This window comes from Schistosoma mansoni, chromosome W, assembly GCF_000237925.1.
Source record: "Schistosoma mansoni strain Puerto Rico chromosome W, complete genome".
In the NCBI taxonomy this organism is placed as follows: domain Eukaryota; kingdom Metazoa; phylum Platyhelminthes; class Trematoda; order Strigeidida; family Schistosomatidae; genus Schistosoma; species Schistosoma mansoni.
In genome coordinates this window covers 28,365,609-28,391,910 of record NC_031502.1, presented here as the reverse complement: position 1 = coordinate 28,391,910, position 26,302 = coordinate 28,365,609, and the positions used below count along the sequence as shown (strand labels likewise).

The window sequence follows — 26,302 nt, the reverse complement described above, 5'->3', positions numbered from 1 at the left end:
ATTGTTGAATTTGAAGTTGGTGGTCTTGCAATATTGCGAATTGACTATAGTTAGAAATGTAAACCAATGAATATCAACTCAGTGGTCTGAATCGAACACAGTACACCATTAGCGCCGGAATATTATGAAGTCTAAAATTGATTTTCATCACCTCTTAACTGAAAATCAACTCTGTGCTAACTAATGACGGGCTTAAAAATGAGTTTTGAAATGTTCTAGTATAAAGTCAATATTCCCCTATTATCTATTTGTTTTTATTTATGACATTAAAGATTTTGGCACGACAGAATGAGTCACAAAGCTAAATTGTAACACTGTAAAAAGATAAGAGATCAACGTCATACAATAAATAGACGAATATAAGTACTGTTTGTTAAAAGACTGTTCGGTTAAGGCTATAAACAACAGGTCAAAAATACTTATTGGCTGCATGAATAATATAATAAATAATTACTTTATGAATACCGCTGACGTTATTGTGAGCCATGTCTGATAGTGCCTGAAGCTAACGAGTTTCACGATCTTTAAGACGCTAACCAAAAAATTGTGACCGACTAATTCCAGTTTCATACAGCCAACCTTTATATCACGGTACTATTTCATAAACTGGTTACTTAGTTTCCACTTCAGTAGACAACTCCTAGTGTGGAAAAGTTTGGAACTGCGCATTCAAATCACCTTGATCCGTGTTCTGGATTGGTGTTATCTATTCAATTATTATGACGCATTGACAGTTCTCGGAATTACTCACATGGTGTTTCTACAAGATAATTGATTTTTGATCAGATAAACTGTGGTGTTTAGACTAAAGTAGGCTTGGTACCAGGTTATAGTAAGAAAGTAAGCATTGTTTATTCTTAAGGAGTCCACAATTATCTAAGTAGGCATCAGACTTTAAGCTAGCATGACTTTGAAGCACCAGTATAAAATAATTTTTGCTCTTTGTTGATATCATGTTTAACAAATAAACCAGGTTAACTTAACAGTAAATATACATATCACAGGAAACCGTCGATCTAGGTTTCGGTCTGGTTGGCACTTTTTTGCATAGCGTAACTGGAATCATAAGGAGATCAGTGCTCTTTGTGGGATTCGGACCCACGACAACCAGCTTCACTGTTTAAGACATTACAATTTTGCGATAGTCAGCCGGCAACTGACTTTCTGTAGGACTGGAATATTTAGAATTTATTGATCACTAAGTAATGATAAATGTAATATTTACCTAGCCATTTAGTGCTAATCGTATTCTATTAATCAAGTTGTAATGTGTCCACTAGTATGGATGACTTAACATCGCGTGCGTTATGTTGAAGTTAAGTTCCTCGTTTAAATAGACATAATTTCAAGATAATAGTGGCTATGAACGCTACGTAAGTAGTAGACATATATATAGCTAGAACTGTTTTTGAAGTAAGCAGGTTGTTTGTCATCGTTAAGATGGCCTGTATTCGCCTTAAAAACATGGATGTAGCAAACTGTAGGTACATTGAGTTTCTTTTAGAAAAACACCATTTCTTAAACCTTTATTACTTTTTCTGTAATTTTGCAACCGGTTGTTTAATAAGGTTACTAGTGATTGACATATTTCGTATTCATCATATGCTCATACCCATTAGTTGTTTTTATCGATAAGAAGTTTTCACACGTAGTGATGCCATGCTTCTTTTGTGATTGACTAACGTTTATTCCAAGAAGAAATTTAATGTTATTGGTTTGTGATCGGTTTTCATTTTTATGTTTTGTTTTGAATATTTGAAATAGAGTCCATGGTTAGCTTACATTTATGTTTTCATCACATTAGTGTGGCCTGTTCTGTAAGAAGAAATATAGGACTCCTCTTTCTAAAACAGAGCTTACATATATTCTCCTTAATTTATATCAATCTATTACCAGTGTACAACATAGCAAATGATGTGTCTTTCAAATGCGCATATTCATTATTTCTATATCGGTAAAAAGTGCTTCTTTTCAATGTCTAATTGGAATTGAAATTTTTAAAGTATATTCTGTATCAACTGGAAGATGATACATCATTGTGTTAGTTATTTAAATCCAACCTGAGATTTGTTTTATTATGCTCTCTTAAGTATTCATCAACAGTACATATCTGTACTGTCTTGAGAAATTTGTCGTTGACCGTAGATAGAAAACATTTTGTTCGAGTACCCGGTTAGTCAATCGTATAGACTGTAATATGTCACATTTAGTCAGTTAATGTCCAATTTCACAGGACATTTTATATTGATCGAATTTTACCATAATGAAGTTAATTCAAGTTCATGATGTTCTGTATTGTGTTGTTTTAATGTAAATGCCCACTTTAGAAACAATTATTTGGGTGAGAAATAAATGACTAATTGAAGGCAAGTTTTTGTTACTAGAAAGTAGGATTATTTGACGAAAACATACTTTTTTCGTTTGGGACTTATCACTAAGATTTATCTCCAGTCTGATTAAGGATCGTATTCTAAGTTCTGCCAAACTCTCAGTAAGTAACCGTGAATCGTTAAGTCAACCAAGTTATTATAGACCATATAGATTGTGGCTAGCATTAGAATCCAGGAACTGCATTTAGTCTTATTTGGCACCTCAACTGAGTGTTGCTGCTCTCATTGGAACCAGAACCAAGTACTTTCCGCTTCAAACGCAAACTCACTTTCTACTCAACTATTGAGCACAGTTAACCACTAACTTGTTCACCTGCTATAATGTTTAGATCATTATTAGTATTGACTTCAATCACTCTGATGTTGTTGTTCAGGAGTGAATTTCGATCAGTTTTTGTTAGCATATGTGCAACCAGTACTGATTACCTTAATATGGTCACTTTATCAAAAATTTCATAGAATAAATAGCTTATTACTAGTAGTGGAGTTCAGGACGAGTGTTTTGTTCGGTCAGATGTAATTAAATCCTAGTGTTGATGTTCATTAAATAGACTAGCATGAGAAAAAGTTAAAATACAAAAACGTAATTTTGTTCTTTCTTGTTATTGTAGTAGGTTAATCAATTCATTCTCCATTTATCTATTTGTGTTTTCAACAAAAGCATTACTGATAAATAGAGAATATTAAATGTCTATTTATCACAATTAACTTCTTATTATCTTAACTAGTGAAACCAATGACATATTTATATGACATTCCTACGGATAAGAAAAAAGCGCTAACAAAATTATGAACTTTAATAATGAATAAATAAGAGAATCTTCTTTTCACTTTGAAAGAATCATCTAAACCAATAAAGCATGAGAGTATCACAATAAATGAAAACGATTCACCAAAAGCATGATTTATTACTGTTAAGAAGAAAAAAAGATACATAAGGAATACCAAAACAAGCCAGTTTATAGGAGTAAAAAGATCTTTGAAAGAAAAACAACATATCACTCCGTAAAATGTATCACTTTTAAGAGCCAACCTTCAAGCGATAACTGACCAAAATAATATAAAACACTAACCTCCAGATCCCAGTTATATTTTTGAAGATACATCATTCCAAGTGCTCGATCAGTAGAGGTGGTTTCAGCAAATAAAATACATTTCTCTAGAAAAACATCTTTACCATTTGAATTTTCCTCTACATCCATTGGTACGATATTACTGAACTGTTGATTTTTTGCCATTACTGAAAACCTACAATATAATAATAAAGTATATAAATAAATAATTTAAAAACCAATTCCCATTTTGTTAGTTTGATAAAAACAAGCTATATATAAGCGAAGAGCTGAGAAAGAAATGTTTTTTGGCTATCTAAGAAAGTTGAATGTGTACAAAACAACTTAATGGTGTAATACTATGAAAGTAAGTGAAGATTATAGGTGTCAATGCAAAGGTGAAACTTGATAGTTTCAAACAAATTGAGCACTAGGTCGAAAGCTAATAATGAATTTGGGATATAACAAGAAATATGTTTATTATAAGTGATGATGAGTCATGAAACTAAACTTATTAGCGAAAATTATATTCTCGGAATCGAATGATGATTATAAAGAGAAACGAGCAACTATACACCCATAAAAATGCCTTGTTGACGTAAATTCTGCAAAATAACCGTTTTTCTATTGACATAAGTTATTCGATCAGTCTCAAACTCCTTTCATAACGTTCCACCCCGGAAAACTTTCTTTTGGATATATGAAATTCTTATTACCTCATTCAACAAAGCAGACACGAAGGTAAGAACTACTATATGAAAGAAAATAATTCAATATGGTTAGATCAAAGCAACGGGATTTGCATAAAAACGAATCAGACATTTAACAGCCATCTCATTTACTATCAATCAAACAAAACACGTCTGAAGTAATGATATAATGAAATATTGTAGATTCGCAAATTAAGTCAGGAAGTTTTTTTTTGAAAAAACGTTTAGCAATGACTAAATGTTTTCAAGCGGCAATGAAAATCCCAATTTATTACACATCCAAACGGCTGTATAACTTTTAAAATGAATTATTTGAAAATAGTTGTTCTAGTAATGAATACGTGTAATCAGATTGATCAATGTATTTTTTATTATTTCTGATTAATTTTTTGTCGTCAGAAGTAAGAAACAAAAGCGCAAACGAACATATGAGCAATCAAATGAACAACCGATTGTGATTGATCTTACAAATTCTGATGATTCATGTAATAATACATTAGCAGACCAGACAGTGTCAACTACTGGAACTGAATCAATTGAAAGTTTGCCAATAATAAATGTTTTATCGTGGAATATTCAAGGTTTAGAGTTAGCAAATCTAAACAAACGAATGATGTCTGTAGTGGAGACAATAAAGAAGTACATGGTTTATATTATATTTATATAAATAGTTTTCATTGAATAGTATTATTTGAATGATATTGTTTTAATTGTTTAAAGCCGCTTGACAAAATATTTTAATTAAACAAATTTTGTGCATACTGACATGTATCAAACAACTTGAGCGAATCCATGATTCCAACATTTAAACAAGTTTCTTTCGATTCGACAATCAGGTGCCATAAAACTAAGGTTTTTGGCTGTACATAATTTAGTCCAGATAAAGATCGGCTATCAACGGAGTAACCCATGTTTCACAGCAAAATAGATTTTCATTCATATCATGTTTGTTCCTACCTGTTGTTTAGAAAAAATGTTTTACTTTGTTCACTTACACTTTTGACTTTTTCAGTCGAAATATTTGACGTACTTTCGTAATAGTGTAATATCGTCAACTCTCGTTCTATATATATATATATATATATATATATATATATATATATGGGCGTACATGTTCAGTTCTCTACTTATTGATCATAGAGCTTCAGTACACCCCCATTTCAGCTAACTTGTTCTAGAAAGCCAGACAGTCACACCTAAGGCACTTTATTTCTTTTCCCCTTCAATCTGTGAGGTATTAAGGAAAGAGAATATTTTCAAGTGTATACAATGAATCGAAGTGAAGTAGTATCTAAGACTACATTAAAATGGAAGGATTTTTTTTTCAATTTGCAAATAAGTCGATCACACGTATATTTTTAATTAAATACACCTTAGCGAACAGAAACATGTTTTTTTCAATTAGTCTACTAATAGAAATATTCAGTTGTGTATATTTTGATCAAATCTATCTTAAGCTCTCCTTAAACGTACAGCTGTATGTTGGAAAATCTTGTATAGCTTCATGACTGTTAGAGAATTTCATGGGTTCACGGGGAAATAATCAGCCGTATTATATTCGTCTCAAAAACAATAGTCGTGTGCCTTTTGAACTAGTTTTCATATTATCACTCAGGCTTCACTGAATAAAGTAAATCATTGGTAATCTATAGGATGAATATATATGGCTTGAACTGTTATTTAGTAGTTAGTCAAGAACAAATGAACGTTATACTGACTTCGTAATCAAGTTTTGAGCTTGATAATGTTTTAACTTCTGAATGTCTTTCAGCTCACTTGACATTTTCGTGTTTGTATCATTATTTCGATATCCCAAAAACCCCTTGATGTTTTTGCAACTTCTGCATTTCCTTTATTAGGTAGATCATTTTGTAATATACTTTTCTGCACAAGACATGAATCATTTCACTTTAATTCTTTCTTTCTCTTGGATTCTTTAAAATCAAATCTTTGAATACTCCTATCTATTAAAGCAAAAAACATTTTCCGAGAGATTATATCATTCTTAATAGATGGTTACTAAATCAATCGATTTAATGTAACTTTAGTGTAATGCGTCACCTCATTACATAACTCATTAGTAACCATTATTTTATCTCTCATTTCTGTTGATTAATCAGAATATGACTAATATTTCGTTGGGAAATGTAATTATAGTAATCGTTCGGTCATACTCAACCGACAATTTTCTTCTGCATTTGCTTGAAGTTAAGTGTTTCTTACGATAATTTCATCACCTCGAATGTAAGTTTGTAAATTAAACTAAATTTTAATTACAATGAAAAACCGTATGTATATTTTTAGATGCAGAATACCTAATAAGAGTTTACACGTTTACTGCGATCAGTGGTTGATGTTAGATAATTTAACTCAAAATCGTTCACAATGGTGCAGATACATTCACTCTTTGTATTACTCCATATCTTTATCCCCAATATTCCTTCATATATACCTTATTATTCTACCTTTTCGAATTATATTCTGAATGTTTAGTTTTTTTTAACTATGATTGTTACTGCATTATTTCAACTCATTTTATATTTATTCTGTTAGTTTCACCTTTCCGTAATAATGTGGTATAGTAACTTCGACCAAAACACATAACTAGGCTCTACTTCTTTTTTTTTTTTTATCACAGATTGACTTGTAAAACCACCTAGACTGAGTCAAAAAGGAAATAATTTTCCATGACAGGTGAAAAGCTTTCCTGTGGTTACGGACTGACCAAATGTAGGGACAGATAATTGTCTTATTCTATCTGTTTTCCAGATTGTTCAAACTTCGAGATCCATTGTGTTAGGGTTCCTAATGTGTATAGTGCAGAGAGATTCAAATATATAGCAAAAAAAACTGACATCTCTCTGTATTTCATTACCTAAATTGTTTTTAACCTATATCAATTGATGAGATTTATTTTGACATAGTAAGATTTGAATTATTACAATGAGTATTCACCAGCTTGTTATATATATAGCTTTATGCTTGGGTTTCTGAAAACTTGCATTTATACACTATTCGACTGATTTCCATATTTTCCAGAGAAGAATTCCATGTAGTTTGCTTACAAGAGGTTATACTTGTCTGTTTGGAAATTCTCCGTGAGAAGCTAGAGTCGACGTATCATATTTTTTCTGCATCTGATCATAACTCTCTATGGGATTATTTTGTTGTCATTTTAGTTAAAAAGCATCCAGACATAAAGGTTGACACGGATTCTGTTAGCGTAAGTGATAACTTTTCTGTTTTTGTTTTTTATTTACTCATTCATTTTTTCCTTACATCTTTGATTTGATAGTTGACTAAACTGCCATTGTTAATTTCAAATGCGATATGAAATGCAGGGAAACTTTCACAGGTATTTTCCTTGTAATATTCGAACTGAATTTTATATATCGGAAATTTATTTTTTCTACTGAGCTTCTAGCTGCTATTTTGAATCAGAAAGCAGAAAAAGATTACGAAAAGTAACTAGGTTTGATTATGGTTAGTGTTAACAAAGATTTGACTATTAGTGAGGAGTAAACAGTTAAGATATCCATTTTCGAACCTCCTTGAAAAGACGAGTATTTATTGTTGTTTGAAGACATTGGGTATTGTATTAACAGCTTATTTCAAGCGACGAATTTCATACCTCACGGATACCGCAAAATGTGTTTACTCGCTTTTTCGGTTTTATTTACTTCATTATATATAAAAAACCATTATGAGTTGCTTTAAGATGAATGTCACGAAGTTCTGCCGGAAATTCGTATGTCAGCCATCTTGTTATTCGAATCGAAAGTATGGACGGAGGTGAACTTTGAATCTTTAACTTGCTGAAAATCGAAGAAATCTTCAGGATCTATTAGTATTCTGATTCAGTAACTGAAGGGTACTTGTGTTTGTTATATGACCTCCAAATCTCAAACACAGTTGCACAACAAATTGGGTGTATATATTACTGATAAATTTCATTCGTAAATGAAACTTAATCAATCCTTACTTATTTTTAGTGATATTTCAACCGATGTCAGTTCATCATGAAAATTATTTTGAAAAATATAGTTTTCTGTATACACAAATTTGATAAAGGGAGACATCATATGATGATTGATATCGATGTTTTCATGTCCGATTGAAAATAGTGATTATTTACTCTTGAATAATCTAAAGTCACTGAAATTAAACTAAACATTGAGTTCCAACGTCACGTCATCACGATTATCAGCGTTTTATTTATATAACAAGGTGACCGTAATTTTGTTTTGCCACTCTTTATTGACCAATTTTTTTAAAACCTAAATAAAAGTGTATACAAAACAAATCACTTATCATGGCTCATTTCTAATGAATTTAGAAAATTTTGTGAAATGTAATTTTTTCAAATTGAAATCATGAATCGATCAATGTTAGACTACCGTTGAAAATCGGGAAGCACCAGGCGGTCCTTTCGTCCTAGTATGGGACTTCTCAGCAGTGCGCGTCCACGATGGTGGTCTGATATTGGTCGGTTTATGTTTTCAATGGAATTCAACAATCTCCACAACTCCAACTTGAAAATGTAATTTTCACTTAACTATTTTAATGAATTATTTTAACTTATCATTTAACTAATTGATCGAAGCTGATGATACTAGTTACAATAATAAATATTTAAATACATAAAATACCAAGTTGATATACATTTTATGCTTCATTCGGAAATGAAAATGTCGAATCGCAATATGATAATTTCTTGCATTATGCTAATAATTTCGTCACTCCGACCCCAATCCCGTAAGCGAAACTACTTCTCTCTTCATCTTTTCTCTGACTAGAGTAAAAATACCAGTTTTGAAAATAAAGCTTTCTGATGTTGACTCAACGTAATCAATCAAAAAAAAACATTAAATGTTTCGATTACATATCAATATAAAGTGGTAAGAATATTTAAACTGAATGTATGTCATTGACACAAAACGTTGTGAGATTGTATTAAAATTCCGTGAATAATGTCCACACTAAATAATCTACTGTAAGTTTTTCAAAATAAATAATATTGATTTTCTTTCCATAAGTTATACCATGAGATCGGATATCCCCAACATCTGCCCTTTCATATTCTCTGATAGTCTTCTTTTATGCTTTAATCCGTTGAAATGCTTGTGTCCATGACGACGTTCGAAAGCATTTCGTCATTGCTTGCTAGATTATTATCGCTTATAATTAGAAAAAAAAAGCTAAATCACTCATAGATTATTCCCTCTTTTAATATTCTTCTTTAAATAATAATTAACGATTACTCCATTTTTGAAACTATTGAATAAGGAAGAAGAATGAAAAGATTTTTATTGATGGAAGGCGTAAAAATATTAGAGAACCACTACCTTTAGTCAAATTCTTTTTTTGGAAAAACATGATCACGTAACTGTAACTACTGTTGTGTCCGATTCTTACTACACTAACTAAAAACTATCTCTAAACCCAAAATATTTCGATTACTACGTGCAAATTTGTAGTGATCTACTTCACTATATCCAATGTTCAATGATAAGTTACTATTTCAGAATTTCTGATAGAAATTTTAGTAAAAAAAGCCTTTCTTATAGCTGTGTAAGCGTGTTTTTTAATCCTAATTACAATTTCACTAATAAAGTGAAAAGTTCCAGCATTTACTTGTTACCAATTGTTCTTTTTTTGTATTTTGTTTCTCTTCACAATATAATCAGTCAATCAGTTACAACGTAGAACTTCGTACGTACGTACATCAGTTCGAGTTGCCATACCACATTAGCACAGAGATGCAGTTGTCGATTCAAATCCCATAGTGGTAGAAGTATTAAGAGTTTAAGCAGTAATCGGAAAGATTAGGGTTTGAAGATGTTATTCAAGGAGTATAATATGGTGAAATAAATTTGGAAAGAGAAAAAGGATACGGACATGAAGAATTCAGAAGATTAGAATTTGGTAGAAAACAAAGAGTGGATGCACCTTCACCATTGCAAACGATTTTGAGTCATGTCATTCAAGGTCTCTAACCATTGATTGCTATCATCTCGCGAATCCAACCAGGTAGTCTACACCTACCAACACGGCCCAGTCCACTTGTCAGCGACTTCATGGATTTATGCCATGTTTTGGTCTGACCGCCTCTAGCTTTCTTCCAACCTACGCCTACACCATAAGGCATTGCACGTCGCGGCAGTCGGTGGTTGGGCATACGTAACACATGTCCCAGCCATCTCAACTGATGAAGTTTCACTACTTCATCAATCGATTTGCCATCTTTACCTAGTACTCGTTTCCTAACAACTGCATTACTTACCCGGTGGTCCCAGGATATACGAGCAATGCTTTGAAGACACCTATGATCGAATATTAATAGATACCAATAGATATAAATAGTTATGTTATGATTTTTAATTTAAGTAATAAATTATATACAAAAATCATCTCAAACTGAAGAGATCATATATCACTTAAGTAGTTTGTGATTTAGGTGGGTTTTTTTTATTGTGTTCTTCATTGAATTTAATGTGAAATGATTCACCTTTACAAGATTCATTCAACTATCTTGTATCTGCCAATTTTATTTTTCCACTTGTGTTTTAAAGAGTGATTTAAACCTGTTATCTGTAATATTTAAATGTTTTGGTGTCAAGAGTTTGTGTTGCTGAAATCATTTTTATATGTAGAACTAAACAGTTGTATTGACTTCTCAGTTAACATTAATTCATGATTGGAACTGTCAAGGTTCTTTTTTTATTTTCTTGACATAATTATCTTTAGAAGAATTCTATTTATCCAACTATTTCTTTACCATTATGCTTAGTTAAAACGGGGTGGTACACAAGTATTTTTGCGATTTTCTTGTGTAATACAAAAGCACAACTAATTATTTTACATATGTGTGGTAATATTTAAAAAAAATTTTAATGAAAGTTTAAAAATGTTCTATTAAATAACTGTAAACAAACGCCTACATCAGAGATTTACCAATTTTAAGAACTCTATTTACTGTGTACATTGAATTGTTAGTTATTTGTTTTTTGTCATAATAAAACTTACATTCTATAAACTAATGATTACCGAATCCAGTGTATTGTGTGAGTTTTCTACATTTATTTACTCTGAAGAAGTAACTTACATTAAGTCACTGAAACACCAGAAATACAATTTTCTACTCGTCTGGAATATCATTCAAAAATATATTTATTACTAACATTTTCCTATTATTGTTTATTAAAAGATCACTCATAATAGAATAATCTAGAAACTGAATCACAAGTTCATTAGTTCCCAATAGTAATTACTTAGTTGAATTGGATCCGAATCATTTAAACTACAATAATATGCTTCATCAAAATATTGATCCATTTTTCCTAATAATCACTTTTCAATACTCGTTTATATAATGAAAATTATAAACAATTCAAACCAGTTAACCTGAAAATTGTATTTTGAATGTACTATTAATAATGGGCTTCGATATAACACTTTCGTACATTTCATTGCCCTACTTCTTACATTTGTTTTTTTTTCTTTATTCACTTTCTCATAGATTCAACCCTTTCCTAATTCTGTAATGAATCGTCATCTGCTATCTATTGATCTGAATTTATCACAGTTCCTACCAAAGTCCAATTTAGAATTAAATCTACGAATATTTACTGCACACTTAGAAAGTTGTGCAGAATACTCTGGTGAACGAGTGACTCAATTGAAAAGTGTTTGGGATACAATGTCCAGTTATGTCAACTGTGGAGATTCTAAAGCTAGTTCAAATAGAGGTCGTGCAAGTATATTTTGCGGTGACCTTAATCTGAGGGATTCAGAGGTAGATTCTGTCGTTACTTTTTTCATGAGTTAAATTAACAATAATTATAATAAGGGTTATTCAATTTCGTCATTATTCTGTCATCTTACTATGTATACGGTTGTAGAGGACTGTTCAATGGAAAACTGCTACCAAGAAAGTTTTCATTTTAACGTTCGTAAGAGAAATAATCCTATTCTAGAGTAAATTTCAGAGTACACAAAACAGTTAAATCAGTTTTGATCACCATTCGTAACATTTATGTTTTGTAACATAAAAGTTTACAGAAGTTGTTCCCGTGATTGTTTCAATACCAGTCCACTAAAGTAATTTCGAAACTAATTAGTTGGTCTTACAGAGAACCAACGAAGTGCAGATAATTTTCATTGTAAAATCTATCTTTACTAGTCATTCTAATATACAAAACACTTTTCCAACATATTTAAGCGTCAGTAAACACAGATTACAAAATGCACACATCCTTTCTCTTATTGTCACCGACAAGACACATCATTATGTAAGGACACCAGATCAGAATACGGAGTTAATGTGGTATATTAAAAGCGATAGATATGAGTGATGATTTAACCAAGTAATTGAATTTAAGAACAAATGCCTACTAATAACTATTTGTCATTTGATTGAAGAAAGCTAGTACACGGTTTATCCTGCACAAATATTCAATCAAACGCAATACAGCACTGTTAATCATTGTATTCAATGAAATATAAACATTTGAACTTCCCATACTGATGCTGTGGGTATGAATTCCTAATCAGATCAGTAGCTGTTGCTAACAAAATGTTTTAAATTGTCTTCACATCGTAAATCAATAATCTCAATAAAACAACATAAACCACTAGGTCTTATGAGCTTCATCTATACCAGTTTATACAGCTTATTGGTTCGTTAGGTTCTCGGACACATTCTCCAAATAAATTTGCTTTCGTTTACCAATGACATAGCCGACAATATTTTTCAAGTTTAGTATTAGTTATTACTTACTTAATTACTCTTATTACCGCGCTTGAGACATAGGCGTCCGACCAATATTTTACAGCCTACTTTCTGCTCGAGTCTACTTCCTAGTTGTTTCCAACTACAATACATTCTCTCGATATCCGTCTCCGATACCCATCTCAGTTTGTTGTTTAGCCTACCACTTTCTCGCTTAACTTCAGGATTCCAAGTTAGTGATTGCCTCATGATACAGTTTGATGAGTTCCGCAATCTGTGTCCTATCCACTTCCAGCGTCCTTTCCTAATTTCATCGTCAGCTGGAACCTGGTTTGTTCTCTACCACAATAGACTGTCGCTGATGGTATCCGGCCAACGGACATCCACTATCTTGCGTAGACAATTGTTTAGAAGTACTTGTACTTTTTTGATGATGGTTGTTGTAGTTCTCCAAGTTCCAGTTCCGTACAGTAGAATTGTCTTGATGTTCGTACTGAAGATTTTGACTTTGATGTTAAGTGACAGTAGTTTTGAGTTCCATATTTTCTTCAACTGCTTTGTGTTGTAACTTGTGGCCTTGTGCCCTATTAATATATAAAGCAGTGACACCACCAATCAGAGCACAGTGACTTGTCGGCCGGACCAGTGACGCATAAACCTGTACGAGCAGTTTAGAGTTCTTATCAGTCCTTCTTCCTGCCTAGCCCTGTCTGTTGAGTCCAGAACACCAATCTCAACTTCCGTAATATGAATCATGTATTTCAAACATACTGGGTTTATATACAGACCCAACGGACCATATCACACCATAAAATAGAAAATAACATTTGAACAAGGTCTAGCCAAAACTATCTGTGATTGTGGGAGACTGCAATTAATAAACTGAGCGTAGCTTACGAATAGTGAATCGTATAGTAATAGTCTGCAGGTCAAAACAAAGCTTATGATAAGAGAAATGTAAATATATGTAGTTTGGTTATTTAACAAATACACAATAAAGAAATATGTATAGTATTAGTTCATAAATAGATCCCAACAATTACCATCCACCATTCTCGTCGGGATATAACACTTGGCCAATCCTTGTCTTTACGTTTGCATCAGATCCTCGTTCGTTGATGCTATGCAGGTACGTGAAGGTTTCCACCTACTCCACAGCTTCTCCAAGTATGATTGGGTTGGTGCTCTTTATGTTGTACTTCAGGATCTTGCATTTTCCCTTGTGTTTGTTGAGGCCTACTGATGCAGAGGCTGCTGCTACACTGACTGTCTTCACCTTCATTTGTTGGTGTGTATGGGATAGAAGGGCTACGTCATTTGCCAAGTACAAGTTGTCTAGTTGCATGCAAGTTGTCCATTGTATTCCGTGATTCTTCTCAGGTGTCCAGATCTTCATAATCCAGTCAATCACCAGAAGAAAGAGAAAGTGGGAGAGTAGACAGCCTTGTCTGACTCAGGTCTATTGAATCTTTCATCTGGTTCAGCAACACTGTTGAAAACCTTTCCTGGTACCGATAGTAGTGTGATACCTCTGTACTTTTCTCATGTACCTTTGTGTATGCGTATGTGGGGGAATATTGTGCTACTTATAACCATCTTGTTGAATGCACATAAATTTGCAAACCTCTCACCATTTCCGTTCCTTTCTCCCAGTCCTTGTCGTTTCATTATATCTTCTTCCCAGGTGTTGTCCATTCCGACTTTGGCATTTAGGTCTCCCATCAGAATAGTCAGATTCTTTCCTGTGCACTTCTCTATGATCAACTGCAGCCTCTTGTAAAACTGAGTTTTTTCGTCGGCGTTGCTATCATTAATGGGTGCACAACATCGGACAACATTTATTGTGATTCCCTCTTTCTTTGTTTTGAATAATGCTTTGGAGATCTTGGATCCATGAGATTCCCGTCCTACAAGTGTTTTTCGTGCTTCTTTGTACAGCATCTGTGCCAATCCTTGTGTGTGAGGCATTATCTTCTTCATGGTCAGAGTAAAACAGCACCGCTCCTGAAGTTAATCTTTCGTGTTCAGCTTGGGTCCGATGGGTTCCAGTTATTTCGAGAACTGTTAGGTTATATCTACTTATTTTCTCAGCTATTTGAGCGGTCATTCTTGTCCCTCATATTGGCCAGACATTCCATTTACCTACGTTAGTTGTTGTTCTGATTGTCAGAAACGGTATCAGCCTCAGGGCTTTGAAGGATTTTCACTTTAATCATAGTTCTTCTGAATGAATATCCTTTTACTTTCAGGGAAGAGTTTGAATGGCTTACTTTGTTTATTCTGGTTACCGTCTTTTAGCGAGGTTAGTTTCTACTGGATGTGGTTACTGACCCCGTTCCCCAATCCTCCTCCTTTACTTGGGCTTGGTTCCGGTAATAACCATAGCAGAGTCACAGGTGGGGTTTTAGAGCTATTAGGGGTCTTTAATCTTAACTGGAATGTTGATAGCTGTTTCGAATGCCACTTATTCGCAAGTTATTTTAGGGGTAGTTTTCTTCAAATGACCTTTCGAAATCCTCCTTCTGAGTTTGTCAATCTTGCATTTTAATAATTTTGGCGATTTCGTACATATATATATATATAATGTAAGTACTTATCCGGGATTTAAAACGTGATCCATTTTTTCGTGATTGTTTTTTTCAAATTCGTAGGTTTGTGTGTTAGGTGGTTTACCCTATGGAATACATGATGTATGGAATGAATGTGGGTGTCGCACTGAGATTAGAAATACCTGGGATCCTTTGCGCAATCAAAATGCTCGGCGTCAATTCAGAGGTATTCCGCGAGCTCATATGACTTTCAGATATGATCGCATGTATGTGTTGGGCTCTAGAATAAAACCCGTCGATTTTGGCCTTCGTGGAATCGAAAAGGTTAGGAATCTCTCGTGTTTACCATCTGATCATTGGGCTATACTTGGTAGATTCTTATTAACCGGTTTGTAATTTTCACTGTTTTGTTCCTTGTGTGCCACTTTTTGCATTTAAAAAAAGCACAGAATTCTCTTTTTGAAATCCTTTCATAGTTGTGTATAAAAACAGATTCCTGAGTGAATATTTTCAATTTATTACTATTTTTGAGCATGCAACTACTTTACATATGTCAAATAACAGTTCCGTTTATACAATAAAGTTTTTCCTAACGATATTTTTGTACTCTGCTCTTTCAGTTAGATATGTAATCTGAGATTCAAGTTCTAGTTGCAACTAAATGTCATTGAGTTCTCTTTTAAGGCTGCTCACAGACTGGTGTTACATGTCCTGTGCGAACTGTAGAGATTCACAAATTTAGGTTTGACTGGAGTAGTTTTCGCACCATTACAAATATTTTGAGTCTCTTTTTTCGGCCCTCACTTCATTTTGTCTCAGTCGCAAGTAGCCACTTGGAACTCAAATCTTCATCCAGTTACACGTCTTGCCAAACTTTTTCATTGATTATTTCCCTACAGTTTGAGTATAGTAATGATATTCTTGTAGTCAGTAGGAATCACTAATGAGGTGCCTTGACTGTTGCCATATTAATAGTTTCACCTTAGCAGTCACCCAATATTCTGAGACATTCCTGGAGTTTATTCGCTTCGTTTTTGGTAAAGTTATCTGGAAAACACTGGACAGATTTCTACCACCATAGTATCAGCAAATGCATCTAAGTATTTGAGACAGGTCTTCAACACATATATCCCGAACAGTGATAAGGTGCCTAATTTAACGGATAGACGTCAACTTTCAAAAACATAGGCGTTTCTTCGTCACTTTCTAATTAATAAAGATTTTGTCGCTGATATAAAGCAAAGTAATCTGATTATATTGACTACTTTCTCCCGGGTAAGAGGTTCTGAATATCTAAAGTAAAAATTCGTAAAAACCCGGCACATTGAAATCATCAACGCGATCCCTCTTTTCAATCAACATGTTTTTTTCTTTTCTCGTTCAAAGAGTTGCTCTCTAGCGCGTGAATGTTTCAACTTTCATAAACAGGGGAACAAAGCTTGTTGTGTGACATTTTTATCAATATCATTTTTCAGTTGTTTCTGTACCCCTAAATACCTATGATTAGCCGGTAATATATTCATGATCCGTTGTGCATCAAACAGAGCATATAAAGATGCAGTAAGGAAGCCAGATAGTGATAACTCGTCATAGACAAAGCAGACACATAGTCCATTTAGATTTCAGCTCACTGACACAGTTGTTATATACTAGGAAAAAGTAAGTACTGATAACTTACGGGACCTCTTATTAGACTATTAATCTATTTATATTCCTATGGTATAACTATTCAGTAACTGGATTATCTATGTCTATATTCATCTTATTACTAGCTTCATTTTGACCTATTGATTATTACTATATGATTTACTGTCCCTATGTTATGCTCAGTTTTATTGATTATTGTCTCCCACGCTTACAGCCTCATTTGGCCTGGTTTTGTACAAATATTATTTTCTATTTTATGGTGTGGTGTGGTCTGCCTGTCTGGTATATAGATAAAGTATGTTTGAAATAAACGATTCGCATTACAGCAGCTGCTATTGGTGTTCTGGACTCAAGTGGACGGGTTAGGTTGATAAGGACCAATAAGGACGCTAGGTTACTCATACTAATCGAACGTCATTGTCACAGTGTGAAGGTCATAGAAGGCGTATTCTATTGGTGGATAATTTACGCGAATTACGTCCTTGTTAAATTCGTAAGGTCATAACGAATCAGCGACGACCTTGGTCAAGTCATAACAATTGGCTACAGCCTAGGTCGAAAACATAACAAATTGGCGACGGGGATTCTGGAAAAAAAATACAACAGTCGGTGACGTCATTTTGGAATTAAATAATACATAATAATTGCCGGTGTTCTTTTCTTTGGATTTATTATTATTCGCATTAAAAAAAAATGTCAATTTCTCCAGAACAGCTACAGTTAATATTGCAACAGCAGCAGCAACAGATGTTAGCTTGTCAACAACAACTCCTGGAAGCACTTTTGGGGAAAATGTCTATTCAGCAAGATATTCCAGAACATAAAAGCATAGAGTCATATCTTAATCCAATTCCAAAATTTATTTTCGATGCAGACAGCGGTCACACTTTTGAAGCATGGTTTGGCAGAATTGAAGATATTTTTCGAGTAGAATTTGCTGCCATGGAGGACGCAAAGAAAGTCCGGTTGCTCTTACAGAAGCTTGGTCCTAACGAGCATCAGAAGTATAAAAACCATATCCTGCCTAAACATCCACGAGAGATTAGTTTCGATGAAACTGTTAATATTTTAAATAAAATGTTTTCTGAACAGATGTCTCTATTTCGTATCCGGTATAATTGTCTCCAGTTGACTAGAGAAGCTGATGAAGATTATACTACGTATGCCGGAAGAGTAAATTTACAAGTGGAACGATTTAAATTAAATGTGTTAACCAGTGATCAATTTAAATGCTTATTATTTATTTCTGGTCTTAATTCTCCCAGCGATGCTGATGTTCGCATGAAGTTATTATCTCGTATGGAACATGACGAAGAAATGACGCTACAAACCGTTACTGGTGAGTGTCAACGATTAATAAACTTGAAACAGGATTCGGCTATGTTAGAAACCAAAAGTGCTGCACCATCTAATCATTCTGTCCATGCTGTTAAGATGAGTCAACGACAAAAGAGTGCCAAAAGCTATAAACATCACACAAAAATTCCTAAACCTTCAACGAAATGTTGGTATTGTGGCGCATGGCACTTTTCAAGATTTTGCAGATTTAGAAATCATAGATGCACGGTGTGCAATAAACTTGGTCATAAAGAATCAGTTTGCCGGACTAGAGAAAATTTGAGATAAAAGCCGACGAAGCGTCCTCACCAGTTTCAAAACAAATATATTAACAGTATATATTCTACACGGGCTCTAAGCATGATAGATAAAAGAAGGTATGTGGAATTAGTGGCTAATGGTGTTAATGTCCGATTACAATTGGATACAGCGTCAGATATCACATTGATCTCTAAACGAACATGGAATTTAATTGGTTGTCCACAAATATTACCTACTGAGCATACGGCACGGAATGCGTCCGGAGATATATTAAAGCTTGTTGGAATTATAAAATGCTCTGTTAAATTTCGAGATAACTACTTCACAGGAAATTGTTATTTAACGAACAGGCATGACTTAGACCTTATTGGAATAGACTGGATAGATAAACTAAACCTATGGGATGTACCATTGAGTGAAATATGCATGATGAAGTGCACAAATAGTCCTAGAGATCTACCCATGGTTCAGTAACTAAGAAAGCCATAACGATAGAAGACCTCTTACAGAAACACAAGAAGTTGTTCCAGAACAAATTGGGAAGCTTTACCATTGGAAAGGCAAAGTTATATTTACGACAGGATGTAAAACCTGTTTTTTGTCCAAAACGCCAAGTCCCGTATGCAGCCACCGATAAAGTTGACGAGGAATTAGATCGATTAGAGAAACTGGGTGTAATACAACCGGTTAATTATTCAGCATGGGCAGCACCAATAGTAGTAGTGCAGAAAGCAAACGGAACTATTCGCTTGTGTGCAGACTTTTCAACAGGATTAAACGATGCTTTACAAAATCACTCATATCCACTTCCCTTGCCAGAAGATTTGTTTATTAAACTAAACGGTGGACGTTACTTTTCCAAACTTGATTTATCTGAAGCTTATTTACAAGTAGAAGTTGACGAAGATTCGAGGGAGCTATTAGCCATTAATACCCACCGTGGACTTTACCAGTTTAGCCGATTACCTTTTGGCGTAAAACCAGCTCCAGCAATTTTCCAACAGATTATGGATACCATGTTGTCTAATCTTGAAGGTGTAGCAGTTTATTTGGACGATATTATAGTTGTTGCCTCTTCTGCTCACGAACTGATGAGTCGGTTAGACGTAGTGCTCAATAGAATATCGCAAGCCGGTTTCCAATTACAAGAAGAAAATTGTCAATTTATGCTGGATTCTGTTAAGTATCTTGGATATATATTTGATAAAGATGGTCGCCGGTCAGATCCAGATAATATAAATGCCATCAAAAATATGCCCACACCAACTGATGTTACAACTCTCCGTTCATTCTTGGGGATGATTGGATATTATAGTATGTTCGTACCCCAGATGTATAAATTGAGACACCCGTTAAATCAACTTGTGATGGCTAATGCAAAATGGCACTGGACAAAAGAATGCCAATATTCTTTCGACGAAATAAAAAGGATTTTATCTTCTAAACTATTGCTGACTCATTACAATCCTAATCTTGAAATAATTGTTGCCGCTGATGCTTCCAACTATGGAATTGGGGCTGTTATCAGCCATCGTTTTCCTGATGGTAAAGAAAAGCCGATTGCTCATGTATCCCGAACACTTAACCCAGCTGAACGAAAATATAGTCAGATTGAAAAAGAAGGATGAGCTATAGTTTTTGCAGTAAAGAAATTTCATAAAATGATTTATGGACGTCGATTTTTATATTTTTCGCTCTTCCAAATATCTTCATTTATCTAGTATTAGTTCCCAAGCAAAGCTATTTAGAATTTTCTTATTAGAACTGCCTTCGATTCGTGCATATCCTTCAATGCAAAATGTATGAGAAACCACTTTATCAGCGCGATAGAACATATGAGATTCAAATACGACTAAGCAATTCACTTGACTGAAAACTGGTATATTTCGATATTTAAAGTAACAGCAAACTCATTCCATTATTTTGAAAGAATGAGACCCGTATTTTTTGATTAGTTTCCATGGCATATGATCAATCGAGGTTGCAGGGATCTTACACAACAATTGATCACATGATGATATCAAAAGTCTATTATAGTCACTGTATTTCTAAAAAGAACATTTTTTCACTTACTCCTTAAATGTATTATCTCTATGTTACAGTTGCAACTACCAGGAAATCCATATGTAGTAGTTGAGTAATTCCTGAGAGGGACCATCAAATGTGCAGTGAACGTACTAGGTAATCAGTCGCCTCAACTAAAAATTATCAAGTGATTCGTGGCAACGTTTTACAAATTTTCCTTAACAGCCTTATTACTCAATGAACGTTTCAGATCTCCATGATTGAAGTTCTCATCTCGCGAACTAGTTAGATAATCCTTATTAGAAGACGCATATGACATTTGACTTGACAAAAGCATTTTGTGATGGCTCAACAAGAAGTAGTTGAATTACCTATAAATAAATTTGACTAACCAATAATAATTTGTGTTGATCTTATTAATTGAATAAGAAAGTCATACTTCTTGTCACAGCATGATGAATATTGCTTGTTATATGCAAACAAGATTACTGGTAGCCCATACGTTCAAGCGTTTACTAATAACATGGATATTGGACATTGTGCCAAACGGCGGAAGGTTTGCATGGTACGGTACAGTTGCCTTACTTTTACTGTGTTCTTAATAGAAATGAAAGTTAACCATTAATCGTGTAGAGTTCTAAATCACTCACTGTTCAGGCTTTTACAGATACTCGTCGAAAAAGACCAGAAACTTTTCTTTTAGTCCTTTTTATAAGTGGGCATCTCAATTGGAATAATAATCTCCCTATCTTGGGGAAATCCACGAAGTCCAATGCTTATGGTCACATATATGACTTATTAATTAAAATTCTGGTTGCTATGTACATTTGATGTTCGGAGAACTTTATTTAATTTGTATGAATTCACCGAAAAGCCAACTTACCAACCAAATTATTGGTACCGGAGACCAATGTGATTCTCGTAACATTAAAAGTATTGGTGATGTCAAATTAACTTATCTTATTTAGGCTGGTACTTATTAAGTTTTTCTTTTATCTGCAATTGTCGTTGCTCCCACAACAAAGATAGTGACCGAGTTTATGAAGAATTATCCATCGGATTTTATATTCTTAGTTTTTTTTCGCATCTTTTCAGATTTTCTACCTCTTTCGATTTTTAAGGTTCTTTAGTCTGTGTGGCTATCAGTATTACGTTGTAATATGTTTTTCTTACTAAAGATAAGATGTGCGATATCTGTTATAGCTCCCAAAGTTATTAGCATCATTCAAATTATATTTGAGAACATATTAAACACAGGACGCTTGTCTTTCTCGTGATTTATGTCGTTGTGCAACTTATTTAACTGGATAAATTCTGTTCTTGGAGTGTTTTTACTATCCAGCGATTCCGTATAGATTTCTAGAGAGTATCAGAAATTGAAGCGATGAGAAACTTTTAGTGATAAAAAGAATTTGTTATGAAGACTTGCGAATAAAGTTTTAGTTTTTCATATCTATATGTAGGGATTTATTTCGTGTGTTTTCGATATCTAATAACTTTTTTTTTCATGTAGCTACAGTTTCAAGCCATATCCTGACGTATTAGTTATTACTCTTGACTGATTTATTTGAACACATAAATGTTGGTACAAGAGGGCACCAGATATATATGCGCCACACGAAAAGTTGTCATTGTATTTTAATTGCGTAAGGGCTATGATACTGCAAGTGTACCCAGACCGAAGTAGTTGGTTTTCTTAGAGGGCCACACCCCGAGCCTTTGACCTAAAGGTCTGACCCACAAGCTAGTGGAGCATCGTGGGGAGATGCGTTCCCATGATAGCCGGTGACCTACAAGTGGTTCCTATGCCATTTGTTCCCTCAGGATACCGAAGCCCATATTTACCATTGGTTTGGGATCAGGGTTTCTCAAATCCCCTAGGTGGACTCACCGACCCTGTTAAAGCCCTGGACATTCGCTTTTCGTCCTCTGAATCTCGTCAACAACACCTCGCCACGAGAAAGTGGTGAGTAGGCCTTCCCTGACAGAGGCTGTATACGCGTGGCTGTGTGAGAGCATTTCAAGAGAGTGGGACCTCCCTTTTCTCGGCCGTACCAAGGCATTCGGGGGCACTTATTACTCTATCCTTTTTTATTAACGAATTACAGTAACAAACTAATAAACCTATTTCTCATTTTCTTGTCGGAATATTATAGCCATGTCCGTTCAATAACTTATCACTTTTGTTTCAGTATCTTATCTTTATCATAAACCTCCGAGCCTAAACTATGTGGGGTTCTTTGCTGGTTTTTCCTGTGTCCTGTTAAGTGGGTTGAAAACGGGTAATTTTACAAAACAATGGATCATCAGCGTATATCGTATCGGAGTTAATGAACTCACTGTTGTTCGGGTGCATCGGAAACCAGAACGTTGTTTTAGCGTTATTAGTGGATCTGTACTGTGCTTAGTTGGATTCCGGAGTCCATACGGATTGTCTTACATCAAAACAAAGTAATCATGTAGTATAGTCCCGTATATTCTAGAAGATCTAAAAGCTGAAAATCAAATTCAAAGTTTTCACTCCTAGATGTTCGCTCGTCACACAGTCTTCAAGCCCTAGCATATCCGCTAAATGAGTGATGTTAGTGTCATTTGTTAACAACCTTGATAAAACTGCAAGGATGAATGTCATATGAAGAAAACTAAAATGAAATGAGAAGTGCAAGTTTAACAACTCCCTTACATGTATATTCCACATATCCACACACTGTCTCTCCATATATTATGAAAGCATCAACCAAATAAATTCTGTGCAATAATGAACGTACATATGACGGTTGTCGTGCTAACCCCTCGAAATAGGCTGGTACTCTGTATCTTCTCATGTATGCTAACTTGATTCTTAATGTCTCACTCATCGTCATTAGGAAATTAATAATATAAGTTACTTGATGATGATAAAATATCAATTCTTACTTTGTAACAATACACTTAAACTGTCTGCTATCCTGTCATTTGCTTGCTTTGTTTTACTTTTGAACTTTTATTAAGATTTACTTCATGAGAATATTCGTTTTTATCCTCAATCTTTGTAAAATCATGTCCTATAGTTACTCAGCTTAGTGATTTTGACGTTATCAATTTGTTATATAGTACCTTAGCGAAGATCCACAACACGCTGAAGAAAAACATTTCAGAAACTCAGTGTCTCAGCAACACAGATGGTTTGCGAAAAATGTAAGTCGATTTTTATGTAACAATTTCGGTCGACAGGCGAGAAAAAATTGGGCAAAGTAATAACTCCTGACCCCTGGAAAGCTGGTGCACGGAACACAGTCAGTGGCGGTGGGAGGAAACTTAATGAAAATAAACTACTAACTAGTTCCAAAAATCGATTTAGTCCTTATTCTAATGCGTTCCCAAGATGCAGAATTTGCGCTCAAACCGTACATCAGCCAGGTTCCTATTACTGTCAACAGTGTGCATTCAAAAAAGGCATTTGTTCAATGTGTGGTGTACGTCTGGTTAATACCACGCAGTATAACCAATCAGCTGCCTAGTTGGACTTTTTGAGACATTTAAAGTTTTATTTCTGATAAAAACATGTGTAACAATAGTGTAAATAATATCATTTATCTCTCAAACCGGTTTTTTGCCAACTTTATGAAAACTCGAGTATTTATTTATTAGCATTCCAGGAGAATTTAAAATCAAATCGCAAAATGAAGTTGGTTTTTATTTGTTTGCACTATGGCATTATCAACACTTCAAAACATCAGGATGTTGATTGATTTGTATACATTTCAAATTTGTCTGAGCGAACATAATTTGGACAAACATTTTCGTGGTAAAAGTTCCTACTTGTTTTTCAGGCTGTTTCGCTTAAGTTTTTAACCATTTCGAAAATAATTGTATGCTGTGAAAAGAATGAAAGAGTGCCGACTGAGAGTAAACATTTAAGAACGACAGATATTCTAATAAATTCTGAAACCTTCTTTCTAAAGTAATGTTTTGTTTGAGTCACAGAAAATCTTTCTACAGTTAACGTATGACAACTAATGCTTGGATAAAAGAATCTTATGCAACCTTCTTCGACACTATGGTGTACTTGAGAAGGTCGTCAGTATCATCATCCGGAATTCACACGACGGAATACAGTGCAAAGTGGTGCATGGAGGACAGCTGACAGATGCATTCCAAGTGAGGACCTGAGTCAGACAAGGCTGTCTACTCTCCCACTTTCTCTTTCTTCTGGTGATTGACTGGATTATGAAGATCTGGACACCTGAGAAGAATCACGGAATACAATGGACAACTTGCATGCAACTAGACAACTTGTACTTGGCAAATGACGTGGCCCTTCTATCCCATACACACCAACAAATGAAGGTGAAGACAGTCAGTGTAGCAGCAGCCTCTGCATCAGTAGGCCTCAACAAACACAAGGGAAAATGCAAGATCCTGAAGTACAACATAAAGAGCACCAACCCAATCATACTTGGAGAAGCTGTGGAGTAGGTGGAAACCTTCACGTACCTGCATAGCATCAACGAACGAGGATCTGATGCAAACGTAAAGACAAGGATTGGCCAAGTGTTATATCCCGACGAGAATGGTGGATGGTAATTGTTGGGATCTATTTATGAACTAATACTATACATATTTCTTTATTGTGTATTTGTTAAATAACCAAACTACATATATTTACATTTCTCTTATCATAAGCTTTGTTTTGACCTGCAGACTATTACTATACGATTCACTATTCGTAAGCTACGCTCAGTTTATTAATTGCAGTCTCCCACAATCACAGATAGTTTTGGCTAGACCTTGTTCAAATGTTATTTTCTATTTTATGGTGTGATATGGTCCGTTGGGTCTGTATATAAACCCAGTATGTTTGAAATACATGATTCATATTACGGAAGTTGAGATTGGTGTTCTGGACTCAACAGACAGGGCTAGGCAGGAAGAAGGACTGATAAGAACTCTAAACTGCTCGTACAGGTTTATGCGTCACTGGTCCGGCCGACAAGTCACTGTGCTCTGATTGATGGTGTCACTGCTTTATATATTAATAGGGCACAAGGCCACAAGTTACAACACAAAGCAGTTGAAGAAAATATGGAACTCAAAACTACTGTCACTTAACATCAAAGTCAAAATCTTCAGTACGAACATCAAGACAATTCTACTGTACGGAACTGGAACTTGGAGAACTACAACAACCATCATCAAAAAAGTACAAGTACTTCTAAACAATTGTCTACGCAAGATAGTGGATGTCCGTTGGCCGGATACCATCAGCGACAGTCTATTGTGGTAGAGAACAAACCAGGTTCCAGCTGACGATGAAATTAGGAAAGGACGCTGGAAGTGGATAGGACACAGATTGCGGAACTCATCAAACTGTATCATGAGGCAATCACTAACTTGGAATCATCAACAGTAGGTTCCAGGCCTTTGAAAATCTACTCACGGGAGAGGGAATTACTATGGATTGCAACTGGAAAGGGATCAAGGAGGCAATCATTTCAACATGTCAGGAAGTTCTTGGCCGCAGGAAGCACCATCACAAGGAATGAATCACTGTTGATACACTGGATAAGATTGAGGAAAGGAGGAACAAAAAGCAGCAATCAATATCAGCCGCACAAGA

The 26,302-nt window shown here is 34.6% G+C and overlaps 2 protein-coding genes across 2 annotated transcripts; both read left to right on the top strand.

The window, feature by feature from the left end:
- Nucleotides 1–1,362: 1,362 nt before the first annotated feature.
- On the top strand, nucleotides 1,363–11,980 carry Smp_210550 (cript-related; the record flags this gene model as incomplete). The annotated part of the gene is made up of 4 exons (XM_018789240.1): nucleotides 1,363–1,373; nucleotides 4,552–4,791; nucleotides 7,192–7,375; nucleotides 11,672–11,980. The coding sequence occupies 4 exons, from the start codon at nucleotides 1,363–1,365 to the stop codon at nucleotides 11,978–11,980; spliced, it is 744 nt and encodes a 247-aa protein (XP_018654703.1).
- A 3,695-nt stretch (nucleotides 11,981–15,675) lies between these two features.
- Smp_210540 (cript-related) lies at nucleotides 15,676–24,203 on the top strand (the record flags this gene model as incomplete). The annotated part of the gene is made up of 2 exons (XM_018789239.1): nucleotides 15,676–15,820; nucleotides 23,917–24,203. The coding sequence occupies 2 exons, from the start codon at nucleotides 15,676–15,678 to the stop codon at nucleotides 24,201–24,203; spliced, it is 432 nt and encodes a 143-aa protein (XP_018654702.1).
- Between the last annotated feature and the right edge of the window lie 2,099 nt (nucleotides 24,204–26,302).